Source organism: Pseudomyrmex gracilis, unplaced genomic scaffold, assembly GCF_002006095.1.
Source record: "Pseudomyrmex gracilis isolate BER0280 unplaced genomic scaffold, ASM200609v1 scaffold_93, whole genome shotgun sequence".
In the NCBI taxonomy this organism is placed as follows: Eukaryota; Metazoa; Arthropoda; class Insecta; order Hymenoptera; family Formicidae; genus Pseudomyrmex; species Pseudomyrmex gracilis.
This window is the reverse complement of record NW_018020677.1, coordinates 432,279-454,211: the sequence shown is the minus strand read 5'-3', so window position 1 is coordinate 454,211 and position 21,933 is coordinate 432,279. Positions and strand designations below refer to the sequence as shown.

Below are 21,933 nucleotides of genomic sequence, written 5' to 3'. Positions count from 1 at the left end.
AGAGAGAGAGAGAGAGAGAGAGAGAGAGAGAGAGAGAGAAAGAGAGAGAGAGAGAAACAGACAGAAAGAGATGTTTATTGCGAGGAACGAGCAGAAATGAACGAAGCGATGGTGGCGAGAAAGGTATAGGATAAAGGGTATAATCACGCCGAAGTGCAAAGTTTCCAAAATAGCGTCCGGACGGCCCCGCTATTTCATTCATACTGGATTAAAGCATCACCCCGATTGCATTGAATAATAAACCTCTCTCTCTCTCTCTGCGCGTCGTTATCGATTCCGAACTCTGTGTGTCACGTGTGTACATGTGCGCCAAAAATTGATCTTGATTAATAATGAAATGTGACGCGCAATTCCCGGATAATCCGATAATTGCTTTTCCGTTTGCGCGGAAAATTGTGTCGTTAACGGAGCGCGCAAAACACAACGCTCATTTTTATTTCATTCACTTTGACAGATACACGTCGCACACACCTTTTTGGATCTCTGTGTTCCGCGTTTAACAACTCGTTCGTTTGTTATAATTGTTTCGGAGATAACACAATAACACGTATCCTCTCTCTCCCTCTCTCTCTCTCTCTCTAAAAAAAAATCTTATTTTATATAAAAAAAACAAAAAGTGCATTTATTTCATTTATCAAATTGAATGATGATAAAAATTCAGCGTGAAGATAATAATCTCTCCCCGTTCCCGATTTGATAAATCGTTTCGCAATTGTTTCAGTGGCTTTGTGGATAACCCAATATTTGCTCGCAAGTCGGCACACATTATGAATTTCTAATTCGAGGTTTCGGTGCAGTTACACGAGCGTCATCATAACGGAATTATTAAGTGCTTGAAGCTGCCGAGAGAGAGAGAGAGAGAGAGAGAGAGAGAGAAAGAGAGAGAGAAAGATTGTGCATGCGTGTATGCGAGCGCGCAAAAATATCGCTCGACTGAACGGAAACACGTTAACTCATCTTCGATCGGCGCTTAATTTCGTTTTCACGATTTTTCGAGCGCGCTTTCGAGTCGGTTCTATCACTATCACCAGTATACACGTGGCTAACAAAACGAGTAATAACTGAAGTGAAACAACTTTTTTTCTGCGCACGATCGGAAACATCAACTTAATCGTCGCTGCGGAAGACTTGCGCGCTCACATTGATCCGCGGATAATCGAATCCGCGTGCGCACTTTTGCACATCCGAGCGATCCGAAAGAGCCTGTTCCGGCTCTCGCGTAACTCTCTCTCTCTCTCTCTCTCTCTCTCTTCTCACGCTGCAAATATAATTTTCCTCGCTTCCGCGCGCGCGAGAGTCTGAGATCGATATACAGTACACCACGCCTCACCAAGGCAACCATACGAGCAACTTCAATGTTCCCACCATCACAACCTCGCACTCTCTCTCTCTCTTTTTCTCTCTCTCTCTCTCTCTCTTTCTCTCTCTCTCCAATCACTCGATGTCCATGCCGCCGGCAAACCCCTTTCTGTATATATATTTCGCGCGCACCCTCTGGGGTGCTGTCGTTTTCGCGCGATCGCAACTCTTGCCAATGATATTCTTCGTGCCACTCGTCGAGAGAGGCACAACAGCGGCGCGTCGCTGACACCGCTTTCGGATAATGAATTACGTTGTTAAAACGCGCCAGATGCGGCGAAACTTATCGGAACGAGAATATCTCTCGTTTAGAATATCGCGAAGAGCTTCCAGACGAAATTATTTTCCCGGATAAGAAGCTGCGATCTGACAAGGAAAGAGCGCGAACTTACACCGGCGAATCTCGTGCGAGCGGCAATACAATTATGCAGCGTAACACTGCGAAACAGCTTTTTTTTCTCGTGATACGAACGTCTAAGCTGAAAATTATGTAAATTTGCGGAGAAAAAAATTTACAAGACTTTACATTCAAATCTGTTCCTCTTTCTCTCTTCAACACTTTGCATGCAGATTGAGAAACTTAATTAAAAAAAAAAAAAACTGAGACGTTGTTTCTTGTAAGTTTAAATTTGTTTGTCACACTTAGGAAAATTACATTCTAAGCATAAATAATTCAATTCTGATAACAAATTTAAATAAAATTTAAATAAAAAATTACACCTTCTCCTTACACGTGTGATTCTTACGTCCGCTGCGTGCGCGAACTTATAAATTTTATTTACACGTATATAAAGAACACGAGAGAGTTTGGTGCATTTGAGAGAAAAATGAGACGACTCCGGTTTCGTCTTCGCGTGCTTGGCGAGAGCGTAGCGGGGAATGTAAGTATGCGAAATTGAAAAAGAAATGGGAAAAGGGAATTTGAAATTGAGAAAGTTCCCTCTCCTAACTCAATTTTTTTTTTTTCTCCCCGGGAAAAACGGTTGCACCGTTGCGCGATTTCATCAACAACGAATCCGCGACAATTCTCGGTCTGAGAATTACACACGCGTCAAACACGTACGCGCGTATTTCTTCCACGACCGATATGTGACCGTCAAATTGCGTCACTCAGGCGAGAACACCCAAGCTTTACGCAATCAGGACGAGAGGGAGAAAGGGGGCGGAGGAAGAAAGGGATTGCGCGCTTTTTTTTCTCAACCCGCGCGACGATTCTCCTTCGCTTTTGTCGTCGCGTTGATAATTACGCAATAAAAGAGCGATACTCCGAGGTGTCCCAGTTCTAGGCATATACGTACGTATGTATGTACGTATGTATGTACGTATGTACGACGTACGTAGCGCAATATATACGCGCGTGTGTATATATCCTGAGAAAAGCAGACGCTATATATCGGATTATCGATCGCGTGCAATTTTTTTTTTTTCCCCCAACCGCATAAAAGATTGATCGATACTTGTTTGAGCGCCAAAGTGTGTACAACGTCGACTTTGCAAGAGAAGAAAAAGAAGACACGGAGTCGGGAATTAAATCGACACTCATGTAACATCTTCAGTGACATGACATACCTCTGTGTGTTTTTTCCGATAAGCATCGTTCGTCATACAAAAAAAAAAAAAAAAAAAAAAAAAAAAAACAACCAACCAGCGTCCACACATTTATAATCGGAAATACAGGCGCGCGCGAATCAACCGAACGAAAATTGACTAAAACAAGTCGCGATAAAACGTTATCAGAGAGAGAGAGAGAGAGAGAGAGAGTTGTATTAATTAAAATAAAAATTCTAGAAAACACGTCGTGTAAAAAACAAAATAATACGTCGTGAAAAATCTGTACGTCATAAATACAAAAAAAAAAAACTGAATGTGTATTTTCCATTAAATTTCAATTAAATGTTGCGCGGGGCATATTCGATTTGTTTCGATTTATGTCAAATGTCATGGCGTAACCGATCAATAGCGTTTCGCACAAAATGCCTTGCTGTATCATATTTGGCGATTTTATTAGAGGCATTATATACCACGTAAGCGCGCGACACGTGATTTATGAGCGTCATTTTCGAAAATCATTCTCATCCGTGGTCGAAAATCATCGGGGGAACGCAATCTAAGGGAAAACAAAGACCCGTTTTGACCCGCGTTTCATCCTTTTCATCGATAATGGCTTCGAACGATGTGTGTGAGATTGTTGCATAATTCATTACAGCATTTTGGCGAGTTAGGGAACAATATCTAACACATACGTGCGCGTACACATATATACACACACAGGGTGTGTGTTCGCTATCATCCTCGTAAAACCTTGCGCAGGACGTAATCCGGATTAGAAAACTCTTTAATGTATTCAACACTTAAGAAACTTGTCGCTGCAAATTGCACGCTACTTGAGAGCGTAATGAAACACGTACATGTGTGTGCGTGTGTGTATGTGTGTCTCTTCCTACTAACAACGTTACGTTAAACATAAACACGTATCGTCTTTTCCAAATATAAACAAAACCTGATGTCTTAGACGAAACTTCGATTTTTTCGTTCTCATCGTTTGAAACGCCGCGCGTATATCTCACGTGTATGTAACACGTTAAATTGATATAAAACGTGATATAAAATTTATTTCAATCTCGTTCGGGACGGAGGCGACGCAATCTAGATTAGAGGAGTCCGCGCGTCTTCTGGCTTCGTCAATAGGAAACTTCAATCGCGCGCCGCGTTAGACGTATATTATATCGTCACGGCGAATCGAGAGGATGATATGTGATGTAATACACGGAAATCTCTCTCTCCGAGTTGGCTCCCAGAACCAACGTAATCTGGGTGATAGCAGCGCGGTTCATGTGCGCTCTCATCTTCTGGCTTGTGGAGAGTCCTTGCAGCAGCCAGACTATAATTGCAGAAGCGGACGCTCGTTGTGCAGATATTACGCTCTTCAACGGTCCAATGATACGTGTGTCTATATATATAGGTATATGTACATATATATATATATATATATTATATATATACGCGCGCTTCAGACACAACGATGACACACACGACCCCCCTCGCACTGTGATCGATCGTCGCCGATTTTTTCCCCGCCGAATACCGGGAGATTGATCGTCGGTGCGAGCAACCGAAGCGGAAAATGTCGGCCAACAAGGGAACGTAATGGAGCGAGACTGATCTTATTTTAAAAACTCCTCACTCGCGCACAGAAGTCGAATTTCCCGCCATCTTCGCGACCTCTCTCTCTTTCTCTCTTTCTCTCTCTCTCTCTTCTCTGATATATCATATTTGAACCGAGTTTTCCCCGAAGCTTTTAATCTCGAGACTTTAATGCACGTTAATCGTTAAGTGCACACTTTTTAGCGCAGCAAGCTGATTGAATCCGGTCCGCATATAGAACACGCGTGCGATATTCTTCGCTAAAAATTGCGCAGCAAATGTTTCCTTGCGAACAAGAATTCGATCGAGATTTATCGCGCAACTTTCCACGTATTCAACATGTTTGCCGGTTGTAAATCTCGAATTTTGTTTGAATCCATCTCGGAAATTGAATCCATCTCGAGTAAAAACTGTATATTGTCCGCGGACATATATATATGTATATATGGTATGAGAGTTTGGTGTGGATGTTCGAAAAGTTCGAAAGTGAGGAAAGTTGCCGCGAAATTACATACTTGATCGCAAAATCTTTTCCACAAAAATTGATAATCTACGTACAAGGCGCCTCAAAGACGCTGATTTCTTCGCCGCACAAACAAGAGTAGATTGATCAACGTCAGTGCGGACGGAAAGAGAGAACGCGAGAGAAATATATGTGTATATATATATATAGAGAGAGAGAGAGAGAGAGAGAGAAAGAAAGAAAGAAAGGAGAGAAAGCGACGGTAACACAAATATCGATCCGCGAGGGGTGAAGCGAGGTATAACGACACGAGCCATCAAGCATCGGAGAGTACGCGACGGGACCTGACCGACTTTGCACCTCGTTAAAATTGCATTAGACGCGGGGAAAAAGATGTCGCGCGGCGACGTCTGAGAATATACACTGCGTTGAAAAATGTAAGCAGGGTTGCTCGGGTATAATCACGACACCGCCCTTGGATCACGACGCGCGCTTCTACACAGGCCCCGATCCCGCGAACGGGCGGGAGAAACAAAACTCTCGACCTGTAATCTTTGTTCACACCCGCGGGGTTTGAAGACAATGAAGATGTTATTTGCACACTGAATTATGCAGCGTCATACTCTCTCTTTCTCTTTTCTCCGTTTGAAAGAACAACCAGAGATCGGTCCTCTTCTCATTTTTTGAAAGTCGCTGCGATATAACGAGCGAGAAAACGTCCCGTTAAAAAAAAAAAAAATACGTTCGACGAACAGCAAAACATTGAATACGCGTTTTGAGGTCGCAATGGTGTTATTTATTAATCGCGTCTCCGAGAGAGAGAGAGAGAGAGAGAGAGAGAGAGAGAGAAAGAGAGAGAAAGAGATTAATAAACAATACGAAAAATACAGAAGGTGACACACAAAGATATTGTTCGGATAATATTTAATGTTTCTAGATCGCGTAAAACCAAAAATACTTTTCAAAAATATTTTTGTTAACTGTCTCACGGAGTCAATTATTGAAAAAACCCTCGGAGAACCAGCATTGTTATAATGCGATATATAATTTAGGCATTAATTGCGATTTATACTCGACGTGTATAAGTCAGATAAATTGCTAACGATTTTTCGCGCCTAAGCCTTGTTACGCTCCTGTAGGATAATTAAACACTTTGTTTGCGCGGCCTGTATCGGGCCGCATATATTTGCAAATTGATTAACGATATTTGGTCATTCTTTCGCGGGACTCATTATACGCGCAAAAATATATATATACAATAAATGTTGACCCCAATGTGTGTGTATGTGTGTGTGCGCGTGCGTGCGTGTATTCGCACGTAGCACCGAAAACACACGAGCAGAATTGAAATTTTGCTCGTGGTAAACCGACAACATGCGTTGTTGTTAGCATTTTCGCGTGTAAAAATGAAACCATAGAATTCTTGCTTCATATATTTTCGCGTTTTTAAATCGCGATTTTTTTAGAGAAAAAGAACATAACATCATTACACGCAATTACAGTACAAAGAGAGAGAGTAAATAGTTTGAAGTTTAAGCAAAACCGACTAAAAAATATAAACAAAATATTGCACCTGCTCTCCTGTGTCGGGCCTGATCCTTCTTCTCACACAAACGGCATTCGCGTGAAACGAGAAATGCAGATCTCGCGTCGACCGAGCAACACGCACAACGAACTGTCGTGCGAGCCACGTTCTTTCTCCTCACGTGACGCATTTGATTGTCGCGCGAGCACGTACGAACGTTCTCAAAACTGTGTAATTGTTACATCGATTGTCGCGCGCGCGCGCGCGCACACACCGCGCAAGAGAACCTCACCTCTCACTTTTATCGCGAGTTTCCATAGAAAAAGCAACAACGCGTCTGTAAACGTTTTACAAAATATCAGAAAGAATACAAACATATACGACCGGGGGTGGCGACGAATGTGCGGAAACGGGAAAATCACAAGGTGCGCAGCAACAACAAGCAAAGTCGCGGATCGTCACGAAAAACACGTCGCGCGCGAATGTCCCAGTTGTGTTCGATAAATCAATCTTGACGCTTGTTCTAAGCGCATCCCTGACTTGCGCGCACACACACACACACACACACACACACACACAAAAACACGTGCCCTTGTAGGAATTGACGAACGGCCCAGTATTAGGTCAATATCGGCAAACGAGGCTCGATATTGGTACGACAGTAGTAGCCAGTACTGGGCGAATATGCTTAATGATTAGATCGAGCCAACGCTGGCTCTTAAGCTCGACACGATACTTACTTCCGAGATTGGTCAGATATGGATTTCAAGTATTGGCACAATGTTGCAATTTTATACTAACAAGACAATCTTAGCCAACACTGGCTAAATATTCTTAGTGGTCAGATAGGCCTAAGATCGTCAACTTATATGACGCCAACATTGTGGCGCCAATATGTTGATCGCAGGAATGATTTTCGGTAAAATTAAAGTTTGAACATTGGCTCATCCGTGGTGCCAGTATCGGGCCAGTCGTTTCGCCGGTACATGAACGACTCTTGGCGAAACTGTAAGTTAGAGATTGGGCCATCCGTGGCACCAGTATCGGGCCTGTTGTTTTACCAGAACGATGCTTGGCAAGACAACAGTTTCAATATTGGTCCTGTCTTCTTGCCAATACTGGCCCAATATGAATGCCGAACACTGGTGAACAAACGGGCCAATATTGGGCTGTTATAAAATACAAAAATGGGACAATACTGGACCAATTGTCAATATCGAGTATCGGCTATAAAGGTTGGGCCATTGTTGGCCTAGTAGTATTACTGGAAGTCTGTCGGCAATTCCTACATGGGTGGTGTTACTAAGTAATCCGAAATAACATCCTATTGGAAACATAAGGTCTGTTCTTTTTCCATACTTTGGCTGCACTAGTTCACAGTCTATCTTTTTTTATCTATATTAAAAGGAAAAAGATAGACTGTGAACTAGTGCGGCCAAGGTATGGAAAAAGAACAGACCTATATTGTATATCGGAAAGAGGCAACGAGACTCCGCGAGTTATCGCTAGGGATTCTCCGGCATATTGAAAGACGTGACACTTTGGAATTCATCCCCTATGCGTTCTAAAGGGATGATTTACAGCAAGTTTCGCTAATTTTCGCTTATTTGATAACTCGCGTGTTTGTGTTTATACACGCAAAACGCGCGAGCAAAACAACAGCCGATAACAGTTTTTCGTAAAAGGACGTAAACAAAAGTTTTTCCAAAATTTCGATATTAATAAAATTGACAATATAATATTTATGTGACATCTGGTACGCCCGATATTGAGAATTCTTTCTTTTTTTTTTTTTTTTGAAATCCCGAAACGATTCCTCGTCGGCGTCGTTTTTCATTTCGTTTCTGCGCGAGTTCGCACATAACCGAATTATTAAACTTTCGCAAGCAGCGTGGTGTGTGTATCCCGGCTAGTTTTTAAGATATCGGAATTCTATATCGGTGGAGTGTCTGTTATCGTAAAATACACAAAAAACCTTCGAAACTCCAAAGAATTCTCAGAAATTAAACTTTGTAAATCACTTTCTGTGTTTTCCCCGAGGACAGTCTTTCTGTTCTTTTTCGCGAATCCAGTGGCGTTTTGGAGTGTCATAATGAAACGACGCGAGATATGAAGCGCAGTTGTCAAAACCGAAGAGACGGAACCATGTATGTATACGCGCATATGTATGGGAGCAAGGAATTTCCCGCGTCATTACACCCGGAGTTAAGACGCTCCGTCACGCAGACCCCATAAAACCTCAGACGCTGAACCGACATGAGTGTCGATTTTACGTAAGTATGTGTGCACATACTTGTCCGGAACACAATCCGGTACACAAGGAATCGATCGAGCAACAAGTGAAGGACGTAGAAGAATTTGTACGAGGTGTCCATTAACGGCGCGTCTACTTTCTCGCGATTTCGCGTCTAACAGACGACGACCGCGAGACGAGAACGGAGAACGCGAAAAGTGCGCGATGGAAAGATTTTACACCGACTTTATTTCGACTTAAAAACCAAACGCTGTTTTACACGGTAAAAACACAGAAAAATAAATATATGAAAAATGCAATTTCTAGATTATATTTTCAGCGTTGATATAAATTATATGAACAAAAAATATTTTTTACTTAATATAAAATCGTATATTTTTTTTACACGTGTTTTCTATATTTCACGTGTAGTATTTTTGTTACGCTCCTTACTCGCGCGTTAAATAAATTTAGTCACGATATATATATATATATATATATATATATTCTCTAATAGTGTTTTAATGAGAATTTTGATGAATAATCTGATTTTCACACAGTGAATTAAATTACAATGAAAATTCCATTTCTGTCGTGGTTTTAAGACGCGTAATTTATACATATATAAATAATACGCGTAGAAATTTCTTGTCGTAGAAATTTCAATTTTAATGTCATACAGAGAGACAGAAAGAGGAAAGAGCAACGAAGCAGGTCGACAATAGGTTAGGTATTACTCGTTAATACATTTTCCGGCGAACAAGAAAAGCCGGGTCGGCTGAAAGGAGCATTTTTTTCCGTGCCGCGGGTGCACGAAAGAGCAAAAGGGAGATTATATTGATCCAAGTTACGAGCTGCTTATTCCCCGACCCTGCCCCGGACTTATTCACATAGGGACTCTCTTTCTCTCTCGCTCTCTCTCTCTCTCTCTCTCTCTCTCTGTGTGTGTGTAATTCACGTTGATGAACGTTACTAAAAAATATTTGTGTCACCTTTGCAGCGTATCAAAGAAAAAGCGAGTATTTATTATGCGTTCTGAGATAGCATCCTCTCTGAAGCGCGAAAAGAGATTACACGACACAACAAAATGTAAAAAAAGCGCCTGTGCAAACTACACAACAAAGTAGTGAAAGATATAAACAAAACGCATACAATATGACGTGAACTAAAAAAAATATCAAATATTAACGTGAAAACACCGTGTCAGAAAATAAATAATACAAAAAATTGCGAACAGAGAAAGAGAAATAATAGATTTAATTTGAATATTTTTTCTCTCTTTGAAAAAAAAACATAACAATTTTACTTTCTCATTTAGAAACACGTCGCTGCTTAGAGATAATACATGCTATTTACGTTATGAATGAACGATGTAATAGAGACGAACTAAAATGGATTTCGAAACCTAATTAGGCGTCGCAATTAAATTAAGATTATCAGGATAATGCTAATCGGCTTAATTAGCGCACACAAAATTTCTACTGTTTGTTTTCCGAATCAATGCAAGATGATTGTCAAATTGCGAGTCTTTATTTTAATAATAATAGCATATTTGTGATTCACTCTGTGTTCGTCGATTTGAAACAAAACACGATTAATACGTAAGAAACGGAGATGAGATTAAACCACGCGAAAGATGAAATTATCAATTAATCATAAACTCGAAAAGTTGTTGCTCCCTTTCTCTTTCTGTCTTCGAACATCGCGACCGAAAGTTAATTATAAGCGGGCGCGCTGTTTAAAGTTGTTCCGTCGACTTAATTATTAAACTGATTTCCCGCGAACGATAACGTTATGTAGCTCCGGGCACACAATGCTTGTAATCGCCGGATCATTACGAGAGCGTGATGGCGCGAACGGGTTAATCAATTTCTTGCCGCGCGCGCGGCGTTGAGGAAAAAGCGCGTTAAACGTCGTCGTCGTCGTCAACGACGACGACGACGACGACGACGACGACGACTCTGGCGATTGTACCGCGCACGTGTGTCGACCAGGCACGACCTTCGAATGAGAATTTTCGGCTGACACACGAGAATAGGACGCGGAGTGTAAACCGGAGTGAGAATAAAACGAAGGCTCCGTGTGTGTGTGTGTGTATGTATGTGTGCGTCGCACTTTATGCGGCACTTCGCGGCATCCGCGATAAAACTGCAACCGTCGCCGCCGCGACGTGCATACACCGTCACGTTATTGATCTTCGTTTACGATGAGAAAGAGTAACACCGCGAAAGAAAAGACGTGGCGAGAAAAAAAGCGTCGCTTTACTCGAAACGCGATACAACGACGACGACGGCGGTCTTCGAGAGTACTCGGTGAGAAAAGTGCTGTTAAACTTTCTCAGAAGAAGGAAACAAATGACAATGTTTCGCTCTATCGAGAACTTTCGAGCTATCGTCTTCTCTCCGAAACGATATAGTCAAGATATTATTGGATTGTGTATTAACAAAAATACGAATGAGTTTTTGAATCCTCGATGCTCAGCGGCAAAAACTTTCCGGCACAATTGTTAATTGTGTTCCGTTCTAATTATCGTAATGTATCGTCATTTTCCTTAATGAAGACCAACATGCCAGAAACGGTCAACTGTTAATGTGAATGTAGCACGAAAGCGCGTTCGTTCTGCTTTTCCCTCTCTCTTTTGTTATACAACGTATCTCCGGTGCTTTTAAATATTCCTAATAAAGATGTTGAGTGGTTGCGCTTTTTCGTTGACTCGTGTAAAAAAAAACAAAAAAAAATCGCGGTAAGCCATTAAGCAACGTGGCTTTTTAAATTGCTAAGCTCTTGACGAGTCGCATTAACCCCGTGCTGCCTCACCCTCTCTCCCCCTCGCCCCAAGAAGGTACAGCGATTGTTTAAAAATGTACGCGGCGACAGAGTTAAAATTTGCAATATTATTCTCTTTTTTTTTTTTTCCCCTAGCAAAAGTTACATTTTCAAATCAGCTTATAACTTGACGTCGCCCGCGTCTCTTTAACATCCATTACAACCCGCTTGAAAATGCAAATTCTCTTACGAACTCGTAACTCGTAGCTCGGCTGTTTTCTTCCCGTCGCGAATAAAACCCAAAATTGAGATCTCTTCGCGAGTTTGCGCGATGTACAAATGATCAAATTGAGTCGCTTTTACGACGGTCTTCTTTATATCCGAGTTCTCGCAATGTTTCGAGCTTGGTTTTTAAGGAGAAATACGATTTTCTATTTTCGTAGTCGCGCTGCGAAATCCTAAGAGTTGTTTCTCTCCAAACTGTACGCCTACGGTTACTTAAATCGCTCTAGTGGGAACGTTAATTAGTTGGTGAATAGCAACTGTTTGTCGCTCGCTCTAAAAGCTCGGTCTTACGTCGCAAATGTGTACAATACAATATCTTTGAAAGCAATCGGAATACAAAGCAGGTTTGCCGCTGCTCGTGTGAGGCACCGTTTGATTCGGTGATGAAATTTGTCTCACCTTTATCGAACGAACAAAGCGCAAAACGTGACGGAGGTGGAGGCGAGCGAGCGAGCGAGCGAACGAGCGAACAAGCGCGCGCGCGCCCGGGTCGACTGCAAAGTGCAAACTATCGGGGATACTGATCTCCATTGTTACTAAACTATATATAACGCACGCGCTTCGGCTAACGATATTGACCCTCTTGCGAAACATTTGTTTTAGAACGAGACACGATCGCGCCGCAATAAAACGAGAGAGATAGTTCCGACCGACGACGATCTAATTACCTGGATTTTGACGACGATCTATTTTCAGGTTTATATTCGTCTCGCGCGCGCGAAAAAAAAGCTTGAAAAAACACACGAGAGGAAGTTGAGAGTCTCCAAAAAGCTGGTCTGGAACAATCGCGCGCGCGAGCCTCGTCTTTTGTAACGCAAATGGAATAAGACGGCGCGAAAAGCGAAATAGGATTCTAAAGACATCAATTATTCTGTGATTTAATACTGACTACTTCAATTCGCTTTTTCTCGCGCTAACATATTTTCTCCGGAAAATGTTACAAAATGCATCGCAAAATCCATCCGACGGGTTTCCTCTTTGAAAAGTTAAGAAGAGGAAAAGGAAGCGTGCCAATAATACATAATGAAATCGCTTACTGTAAATCGTAAGCCTCCGAGAGAGGATTTGAGTCCATTCGGTAATCCGCGGACGAAGAAGCTGGCTTTTCCTTTTGGAAAACTTATCCCGTATTATTTTTTTTTTTTTTGCGCGCGCGCGCGAGTTAACTCGTAAATTCCGTTCGGTAGACGCTTCGATAAACGCGAGTAAGACACAAATCCCCAACATCAAGGTTTCAATCGTGCCGTTCTCACGACAAAATCTTCGTCTCGCACGAATGTTTGTCATATTTTAACACGGCGCACGCGCGCGCGCGCGCCCGCGAGCAAATGTAAAATATCACATTTTACAATATCAAATATTGTATATAAAGGTATTAGTACCTATATGCACAACGTGTATGAATTACTGCGACGCATCGTTCCGTCGAATAAAACTCGCGCCCGACAAACAAATGGGACGTGTGATGTAAAGCCGCGTTTAATTTAATTATCATTTGCTTTTACGAAAACTTGGGTGAACGCGCATTTGAAATATTTATATATTGTTGCTGAGAAAAACGACCGCAGTGTAACTGGCTAATAATTCACTCTTGACTTTCTCTCGCGCGCAATAAATTCGTTAACGCACGTACACGCGCGCGCGCACAATTAACACCGCATTAACACGCTAGCTTTTTTCGAGAACCGACGTGTGTGCGTTATATAATACTGCACATTTTATCGCATGCGCATTGATAGATGTAAACCAACGAACTTCGAATTTTGGCCGTATAACCGTGCCAAAATTTTCACGAGGAATAAATTTTACGTCTCTTTCCGTCCACCCCTCGAAAAAAGCTTGGAACAATCGCAAACAAACATCGCGTTGCGCTCTACACGCGATAATTAATTAAATTTACGATAATCTCTCAACGCAGTCTAAATTAATTACCAATCACCACTGTCAATACAAATCTATCAATGTGAAATATATATAAAATGGATATTAAAGCGGCAGTGATTTATTAAACGAAACTGATGCTAATAAAATTACTCGCGAAGCGCTTGAGATTCTTTCTCCTCAATTCGGTAGGTCGACAATTTTTTCTTTTGTTTTTCGTTTCTTTTATAGAGATTGCAAATAAAACAAAAAACTAACTTCCGTATACACGTCGTGTAAAGAAATTCGTTTAATCCACTCGCTGTAAAAAAATTTCAAACTATTAACCACAGCTATTAATTAAGGCACTTTGTGAATTTTTAAAGCTCGATTTTTTCTTCCGCTAACATTGTTTAACGTAACGCGCTTGCTTTATGTAGGCTATCGATTCGACAACAAAGTTACTTACACACTGTAGCTCACACATTCGGTAGAAACTTTTGAAAAACCTATGTAAAAACGTATTAAAAAATTTATACAATTTATTCGGATAAAAATGTATATCTCAGGAAAAATTAATAATCAAAAAACACAGGTACAAGTTTACTTCGACTTTAAAAATTGATTAAGTGCAGAAAAAACATAGAGTCAATTACTATCAACAGAATAATACTAACAAAACACAAATAATAATAATCTGCAAATATGTACGCGCACTTGAATATGTCAAACTCAAAATAAAAATAGCAGTAATAATAATGCAATTACGTGACAACGTGAAAATATTTAGAATTACGGAGAAAGCGTGTTAAACAATACGAGACGTGGTTTTTAGACACGCTTTACTCCTTTTCCCCGTCATTCGCGTTGGCTGCTTGTCATTATTTATGCATACACGGGAGCAATATCACCGGGGACAGCAAATTTAATTTATGTACGGCGTGCGATCCCCGATCACGTGTACGCGAGTGATAAATTTAATCGCACGCGAACGGCAAATTTTCGACGAGGGTGCAGAAGTGCGCGCCCGATCTTCGGCGCCGTGCGGAAGGTCGGTTAATTTCGTGCGAACGTCGACACGTGAACGGCAGCATTAGGTATCGTTCCACGTCGCCAAACGTCGGAGGGTCCGTCCCGGGACACATGAATAATCCTGCTGCATCGTTCGAATATAATTTCACGTTGAATTCAAATCCAGGATCGATGAGAGAGGCCTACTAAGCTACTCCCGATCTAACCCAGTTTCGCTAGGTACGAGGCGTGTACAGACCGCACGCTCTGTAGCTCTGTGCCGCGTTTCTCGCTCTACCGGGTAGAACACCCCCACGCGAGTAGTCGATAAAAACGCAATTTTGCGCCGCAGATCGTTAGCATATACCCGGCGCAGAGAGAGAGAGACAGACAGACAGAAAGAGAGAGAGAGAGAGAAAGAGAAAAAAAAAGAAAGAGAGAAAGAGAGCGCGAAAACGATGACGGGCGAAAAATGTTCAACGAGTCATTTCAGTTCGGTGAATGTAAACACACGGTTCACCTGCGCGAGATTCGCGCGAGCGAGCAAATTCCGTCAATCGACCGCGGCATTTACTGTAACTTCCTTCACTCGAGAGCATATCGAACAACATTGCATAACTCTGTGGATTATACGTATATATATATATGTATATGTATATAAAGTATATATATGTATATATTTCTCTCTCGACGCGGTTTACCAACGACTATACTTGGTCACTGCGGTTCCGCGACTTCCATCGCTCGCGTCTAAACTTCGCCCGAGACTCTCTATCTTCTGCAATTGTTTGTCGATGTTACGTATATCGTGTATCGTGCGTACACCCTGACATTTGCACGTATTTCCTCGAGCTAGGCGATATATATATTTACGGACCATGCTGAACCACGTGAGGTTACACGTAGGAACGAGGTCGTGTTCACTCACCTCCCCGTGCGTGTGTGCAACCAACTCCGTTGCCCTTCACGAGACCGCGCGAGCGGATACTGCGCGGGAGATTAACGAGCGCATCGCGTGAAAGAGCATCGCTCCGAAATGCGATAAGAAAACTCGCATGGTTCACGGTTTCGATATGTGAACGCGTGTACTACTGCAGCTTCGTAGTCGCGGCGACTAATCGGCGATGGCACCTTCTCGATGGACGACACATGTAGAAATCATCGTGCGACAGACACGCGGACGCATAGCCCACGGACGAGAGAAACCCACGCGGAGAAGCGCACTGCGAAAAATGGAGCACACGGAAAATTGTGCGCGCAGGAGTGGGAAAAAAAAAAAAAAAGAAAGAAAGAGCGAAGAACATACGCAGTCTCGCGCCGCGTCGCACTACTCACAGCGTGTCACAGTTGAGTGCGTGATTCGCGCGGGGAGGAGGATGAGGTGCGTGTCGCGCCGCGTGATAAGGGCGCACAGGGAAAACACCCCGCGACCTTCAACCGACGAAGGTTCGTCGAAGACTGGTCGAGTGGGAGGCTCTTTTTCAAAGGCGGCGTTTTCTCGACGGCGGTGGCGGTGGCGACGAAGCTTCCGGATGGAGGGTAACGGGCATGCGTGTGACGGATGCCCGCGATCGCACACAGGGTGTGCCGTGGAGAAACGCGCGCTATCCGCGAAAACAAAAGCCTTCGCCGATCGCTCGCTTTGAGACTATACGCGACGACTATTCTCCGCGTGGAATTACCGCGCGCGTTTCTCAATCGCCGAGTTTGCGGTTTTCGACCAATGATGAACGCATCGGGCAACTTTGATTCTCTCTCTGCCAAAAGCAATCGGAGAAGTTTTCGTTCGTGCTGAAAGGGGATCGTATTGCGCCAAGATTCTCGTGCACTGAGCGATAAATTCCCGCGGAGAGATTCGAGAATTTGGCGTGGTGAAACGTGGATAGCAATAAAAATGTTTTGACACGTTCGATTTGTCTTTCCGTTGCGGAATGGAAGTTTCAAGTGTCGGACACTTTCGAGCGTTTTACGCGATAAAAGACAATGAAAAACAAGTAGGATCTCGCGCGCGTTTAGTTTCACTGTAAAAACGTCGGTTCGACGACCGCACTGCGGTAAAGCGAAGTTATTGGATCACCTGATATATCGCGCGCGTTTTCATGGGTCACCCTTTATTTTCCCACTTCAAAACCGTTATCGCGGTGCTCTCTTTTTTTCTGACGGCTATCAAATGTCTACTCGACATCTAGGACATTTGAAGAGATTTATCTCTCTGATTGCGTTCGAGAACATGCTTTTTCGTGACATATAACATTAACGAGAAACTTTTATGAATCGGATTCCTCCACGGATATTTTAGCGAAATCAGTTTATCATCTTTTTCCAATTAGTTTTGGCAAATGAAAGACTATAAATTACCGACGCCACGAGATAACAATGTGGCGGTTATTTTTACATTTTATCGATCGACAATATGATTATCAGAATTGTATAAATCCCGTATTTCAAAAGCATGCAGCGGCAACGCAACAAAAAAACATGAATTGCTGACTCACCAGCTTGCGATGCCGTTCGCGTGTATCTCCTGTAAGAATATGCCGAGCTCGCCTTTATTCTCGTTGCGAAGGCCAACCACGCTGAATCCCAGACTGGTTCCTTCCGGTCTGTACAGCTAGAAAAATATGAAATATTTGACCGTTTAAAATATTTGAAATATAAATGTTTCCTCATAAAAACAAAACCAAAAATAGTCCGTAGATACAGAAAGTCGTACATTGCATTAAACAAGATATTTTATTATCTTAAAAACAAAATGTACCTGCACCGTAAATATCTGTCGTCCTTTTGCCGCAGCTTCAATGACCTTTTTAAACTCCTTTGCGTAAGTGGAAGTGGTTATTGGCGGCATTCCCATTACTTCTGAGACGAGACTGGGACTGGTCACCTGTAAACGAAATAGCTCTCTTAGCATGTAAAAATGCCACGCAATTGATCTTTGATACTCAAAATTAATATAAACATGCCTGTGCACTTGTATCTTCGCTGCTGCTGCCATGCATTAAAGGAGCAACTGGTACTCTTTGATCTTCCAAGTCGCTGCTATCTTGATAATCTTGGAATATATTTTGTCCTACTCCCTGAGTACTTGAGCTGGGAGTTGATAGTTCTAGCTGCCCGCTGACGTTGATGTCAAAGTCACCGGGCACAATAGAGGGATGAATCAGCAACTGGCTGTTCAGTTCAAGCAAGGAATCCTGAATGGTGACTATGCTGCGAAACACTGGATCCTCCAGTAACGAAATCAACGACTTCAGATCTTGAGATGTGTGCATCTGCAGTTTGGGATCATCGCAATCCTCCACACGTTCTTGAACATGCTCCAATAAATGAAGCGCTGTAGATATATCTGCAAGACAGAATATAGCAACACATAGCAATATATTTTATCTATAAAAATAGATCATATAAAATACACATATCATATTTGTTTAGAGTTTTAACGCGTTTAGCACGTAAAATAATCAGAATAAAAAGCATAAATATGTTCCAGTCCTATTTACCTGCACTGAGAGGCATGATGATCCTTATTGCTCTAGAGACGTTGTATAAATGTAGACAAACTCTTCAACCACCAACTGAAATACAAACAACAATTGATATTTCGTGAATTATGTACAAAAAAACCAGTTAAAATATGCATCGAGCTCATCCCCGTCACACAACGTTATATTTTCTTAACCTCAAAACAACGCACGATTTCACTCTCTAAGAACGTTTGAAAAAGATTAGTTTTCGAATTATCATTAAACGTGAACATTGCCGTAAGTGTATCGCAAATCAATATGCGTTCGCGTGACGGAGAGAAGAGCCACGAGATTATCTCAGTCATCGTCTTTCTCTTTTTTGAGTTCTCACCTTGATTTGCGAAGAAAGAAACGAAGCACTTCGTACCAACGATCTTCTACACGATTGCACGAGCGATCTCGTTAGAGTTGATGAGCGACGAGCAATTGCATCCTGGCGTCAGCTGACTTAAGCAACTCTGGATCGCGAGAGCACTTGACAGCTTTCCCACGTATCCTGTGCACGCAGAAGAACGGCAGCGCGCACGGAGCGACGCATGCGATCACGTGACGCGCGCTCACCTACGCGGCGCTTTCGAACACGCTCGAGTTTTACAAAGTGTTTCGAGTAGGGCTAAACAGTACAGTTGTTGGCCTCCCAACAGTAATTAGCCATGTAGTAAAGAAGTAATAAATATAAAAAAATACTATCATTATATTCTAAATTATAAACATTTTAATATTAATTAAGTTTTTCTGCTCCGAATAAAAGTAATATTATAGTATTTAAGAAGCTCAAAAACTTATTGTTATACAATAACCATTGACCAACTGGCCAATCACTGTTTTTAAGGTTATGAAAACCATATGACAGTCATTGGCCTCTTATTTTGAGTTATAGATACAAATGTAAGTAGGTTTGTTAGTTTTTAATGTGTTATAAATAAAATATTCATTCCTATATTTTCATAAGTCAAAATAAAAACTTTATTATGATAACTGTTATGTAAACAGATACTAACAGAACTCATATGGCCAATAACTGTCTATTTTGACTATAGGAAATATTTTATCAAATTTTGAACAATTTTTTAAATTTATATATAATGTCAGATTCAAACAAATCTTAAATATATATTACAGAAGAGTCATTAAAACACACTTTGTGGAAATAAAAAGATAAGAATTTAACAAGCAAATTATTTAGGTATCGTATTTTATTTTATTTTATTTTTTTTTTTTTTTTGGATAACTGACATCTACAGGCAGAGGCGGATTTAGGCATGGTCTTTATGGGCTGCAGCCCGGGGCTCCGTTTAATCAAAGGATCCCTTCACGGTCAAAAATAAACGGCAAAAATGACCTTTTTCTTTTTGTACTAAAAAGAATTCCAAGTACTGGCATAGGTGAACAGTGTTAGCTCAAGACCCCCCAAAGTTAACGGTCCGCCTCTGAGAGCAGGTCAGAATTCCGAAGGTATAAACTTTGAAATACAATTGTGTTTTTATTGTTTTGATATTTATTCATTTGTCGAGCATAAAATACACAATATAAAACTATATTATTTATAAAAAAATAACTGTTGCAGTTCCAATCTCAAGTCTCCATTAAATCTTACGAGAACAAAGCATGCGATTTGGACTAAAGAAAACTGCATTTTCAGCATTAGTCCATCAATTATTATCGTCTAAAAAATAATAAACGTATATTTCAAAACGTGACTAAAGTAAAGGTCACGTGACAAGGAGGAGTATCTCCGCAGTACGGAGATCCATATCTGGCACTAAAGGGTTAGATTAAATTTGATATATTACTAATATAAACAAAGGGGAGAACAATGCAGAGAACTTTTATCTTTGAGTTGTACATCACTGAGATAGTAAAATAACAATATAAATATTCGAATAGTAACTAAAAATATATAAATATTCGAATTTTACCTTGTTCGCAGCGGCAAACACCACGCGTGCACATAGGTTTTCCACCTTCCTGCTCGCACTTTGGAACGCAAACAGATAAATAAATAAACGTGCATTTTCTTAAATTCTCCAAATCGATGGGAGACGATGTTGTACGACGTTGTTCTTCATGTTCCGGTTGTTTTTCCGTTACTTGAGTCAAAGTTTTGTTCTCTATATCTGTATGCAACTAATTTTTTAGACAAAAAAAAAATATAAAACTTTATCTTCTTGTTACGTATTAAAACAAATTACACAAAAAAATAATATTACTTGGATTATTGTTCCTTTATTGATTCGCGTATCATTGACACCAACTAGATTACAACTGGTATAGTTGTATAGATAATATTTTAAAAGTATTATGAGTATTAGCACGAATACGATCAATATGCATCTATATATATCTGCACACTTTCTCTTCGTCTTGACTTGAGTTTTCTCCATTTTGTCAGATCGCATCTGTGAATTCACTTTTGCCGTCGAAAACTAACTGTGTGTCACCAATTTAAGAGCTATGCTTTTTATAGTATTGTGGGGTACAAAGTGAGAGGGCTAAATAACAACACGTGCGGCATCGCAAGAGCTCAACTATCGGCGAGAAGCAATAAAACTAAAACCCAGAGCGCCGGAAATATGAAGCCCTCTACAGATATATATATGAATAAGTTTTTTAAGGCGGTACTGAATACCGACTATAGAGACCTGTAAACCGACGTTTTTATAATCTAAATTTCTTTATTTTTTTATTTTATTTACTGCACAACATTACAAGCGCTTCTACAGAAGCAAATAAATATACAAAACTATATAAAGCTTTTGAAAATGGGTATATAATGCTTTTTTGAACTAGTTTTTCATTCATAATAATAGTATATGGTATCAAATACACATCATCACGAATTCAGATTTCTCTCGTCAATGAGATAGTCAAATCATAATTTGAATAGCTCATTCGATTCGTTTTTGTCGTATGTTGGGTGCTAATTTGCTGGAAATACTTACATAAGATTAGAAATAATTCTACATACATGAATATATAGTAAGGTTATAGAAGGAAACTGTATAAGAAAAAATTTGTGCTGAATTTTGACATTCCAAAGAACAAGCGCCAATTCTTAGTACAATTTACTTATTTCTAGAGAAGCATTTTGGATTTGATGCAGTAAATACGACACAGAATCTGATTTAAGAACGTCGGTTTACAGGTCGCTATAGTCGGTATCCAGTACCCTCTTAACCAAAACTGAAGGCGATGACGCACAAATTTTCTAACCACAGTAGTGAGAAATATAGAGATTGTTACAGACATAAGTGTTGTCCCATGAAGTTTCTACGCTATCAGTGTAAATATTTAATTCTGAATACATAAGATAAGACCAATATAGAGGCGTTTTCTCATCGGTAATTACGAATTAATTATTAATAAATGACATAAAGAGAGTATTCTGTTGATTTCACATTCATTGTTTTTTAAGCACAAAAATAGTTATGAAAGAATAACGTAATGACGACCCCAGTCAGAAATACCTTGTCGAATCGACGTCGATTTGACGTCGATTATACTAGTCGATCGACGGTTGAAATTTGTAGTCGATTCGACTTAAAAATGGACACGAATTTCGACCAATTATTGACAAGTCGATTTGATATCGATATTATGTGCTATATATTCAGAATATCTGAAAAAGTTTGACGCGAAGTCGAAGTGTGAAAGTAAATTGAATTAATCTGAATCGAAAAGTCATGTACGATTTTGCAAAATTTGCAATAGTTATTGAATAATATAATTAATACATGTGATCCAATGAGCGCATAGGAAGCGC

General features: G+C 40.8%; 2 protein-coding genes across 6 annotated transcripts in view; both read right to left on the bottom strand.

The window, feature by feature from the left end:
* The window catches only part of LOC109855592, a 93,027-nt gene extending 74,362 nt beyond the window's left edge, over positions 1-18,665 (bottom strand). For all 5 annotated transcript variants that reach the window (XM_020430029.1, XM_020430034.1, XM_020430033.1 and 2 more), the window contains exons 1-5: positions 18,502-18,665; positions 18,147-18,221; positions 17,610-17,992; positions 17,405-17,530; positions 17,142-17,257 (exon numbers count right to left, since the gene is read on the bottom strand). In XM_020430029.1, coding sequence (XP_020285618.1) covers positions 17,142-17,257; positions 17,405-17,530; positions 17,610-17,992; positions 18,147-18,162 — 641 coding nt within the window. In that variant the 5' untranslated portion in view covers positions 18,163-18,221; positions 18,502-18,665. The remainder of the gene's footprint in view (positions 1-17,141; positions 17,258-17,404; positions 17,531-17,609; positions 17,993-18,146; positions 18,222-18,501) is intronic.
* A 1,067-nt stretch (positions 18,666-19,732) lies between these two features.
* Positions 19,733-20,681, bottom strand: LOC109855619. The gene is made up of 3 exons (XM_020430068.1): positions 20,381-20,681; positions 20,090-20,297; positions 19,733-19,836 (listed from the first exon to the last, which is right to left on the bottom strand). Exons 1-3 carry the CDS (start codon positions 20,567-20,569, stop codon positions 19,823-19,825), a joined length of 411 nt encoding a protein of 136 aa, XP_020285657.1. The 5' UTR covers positions 20,570-20,681; the 3' UTR covers positions 19,733-19,822.
* Between the last annotated feature and the right edge of the window lie 1,252 nt (positions 20,682-21,933).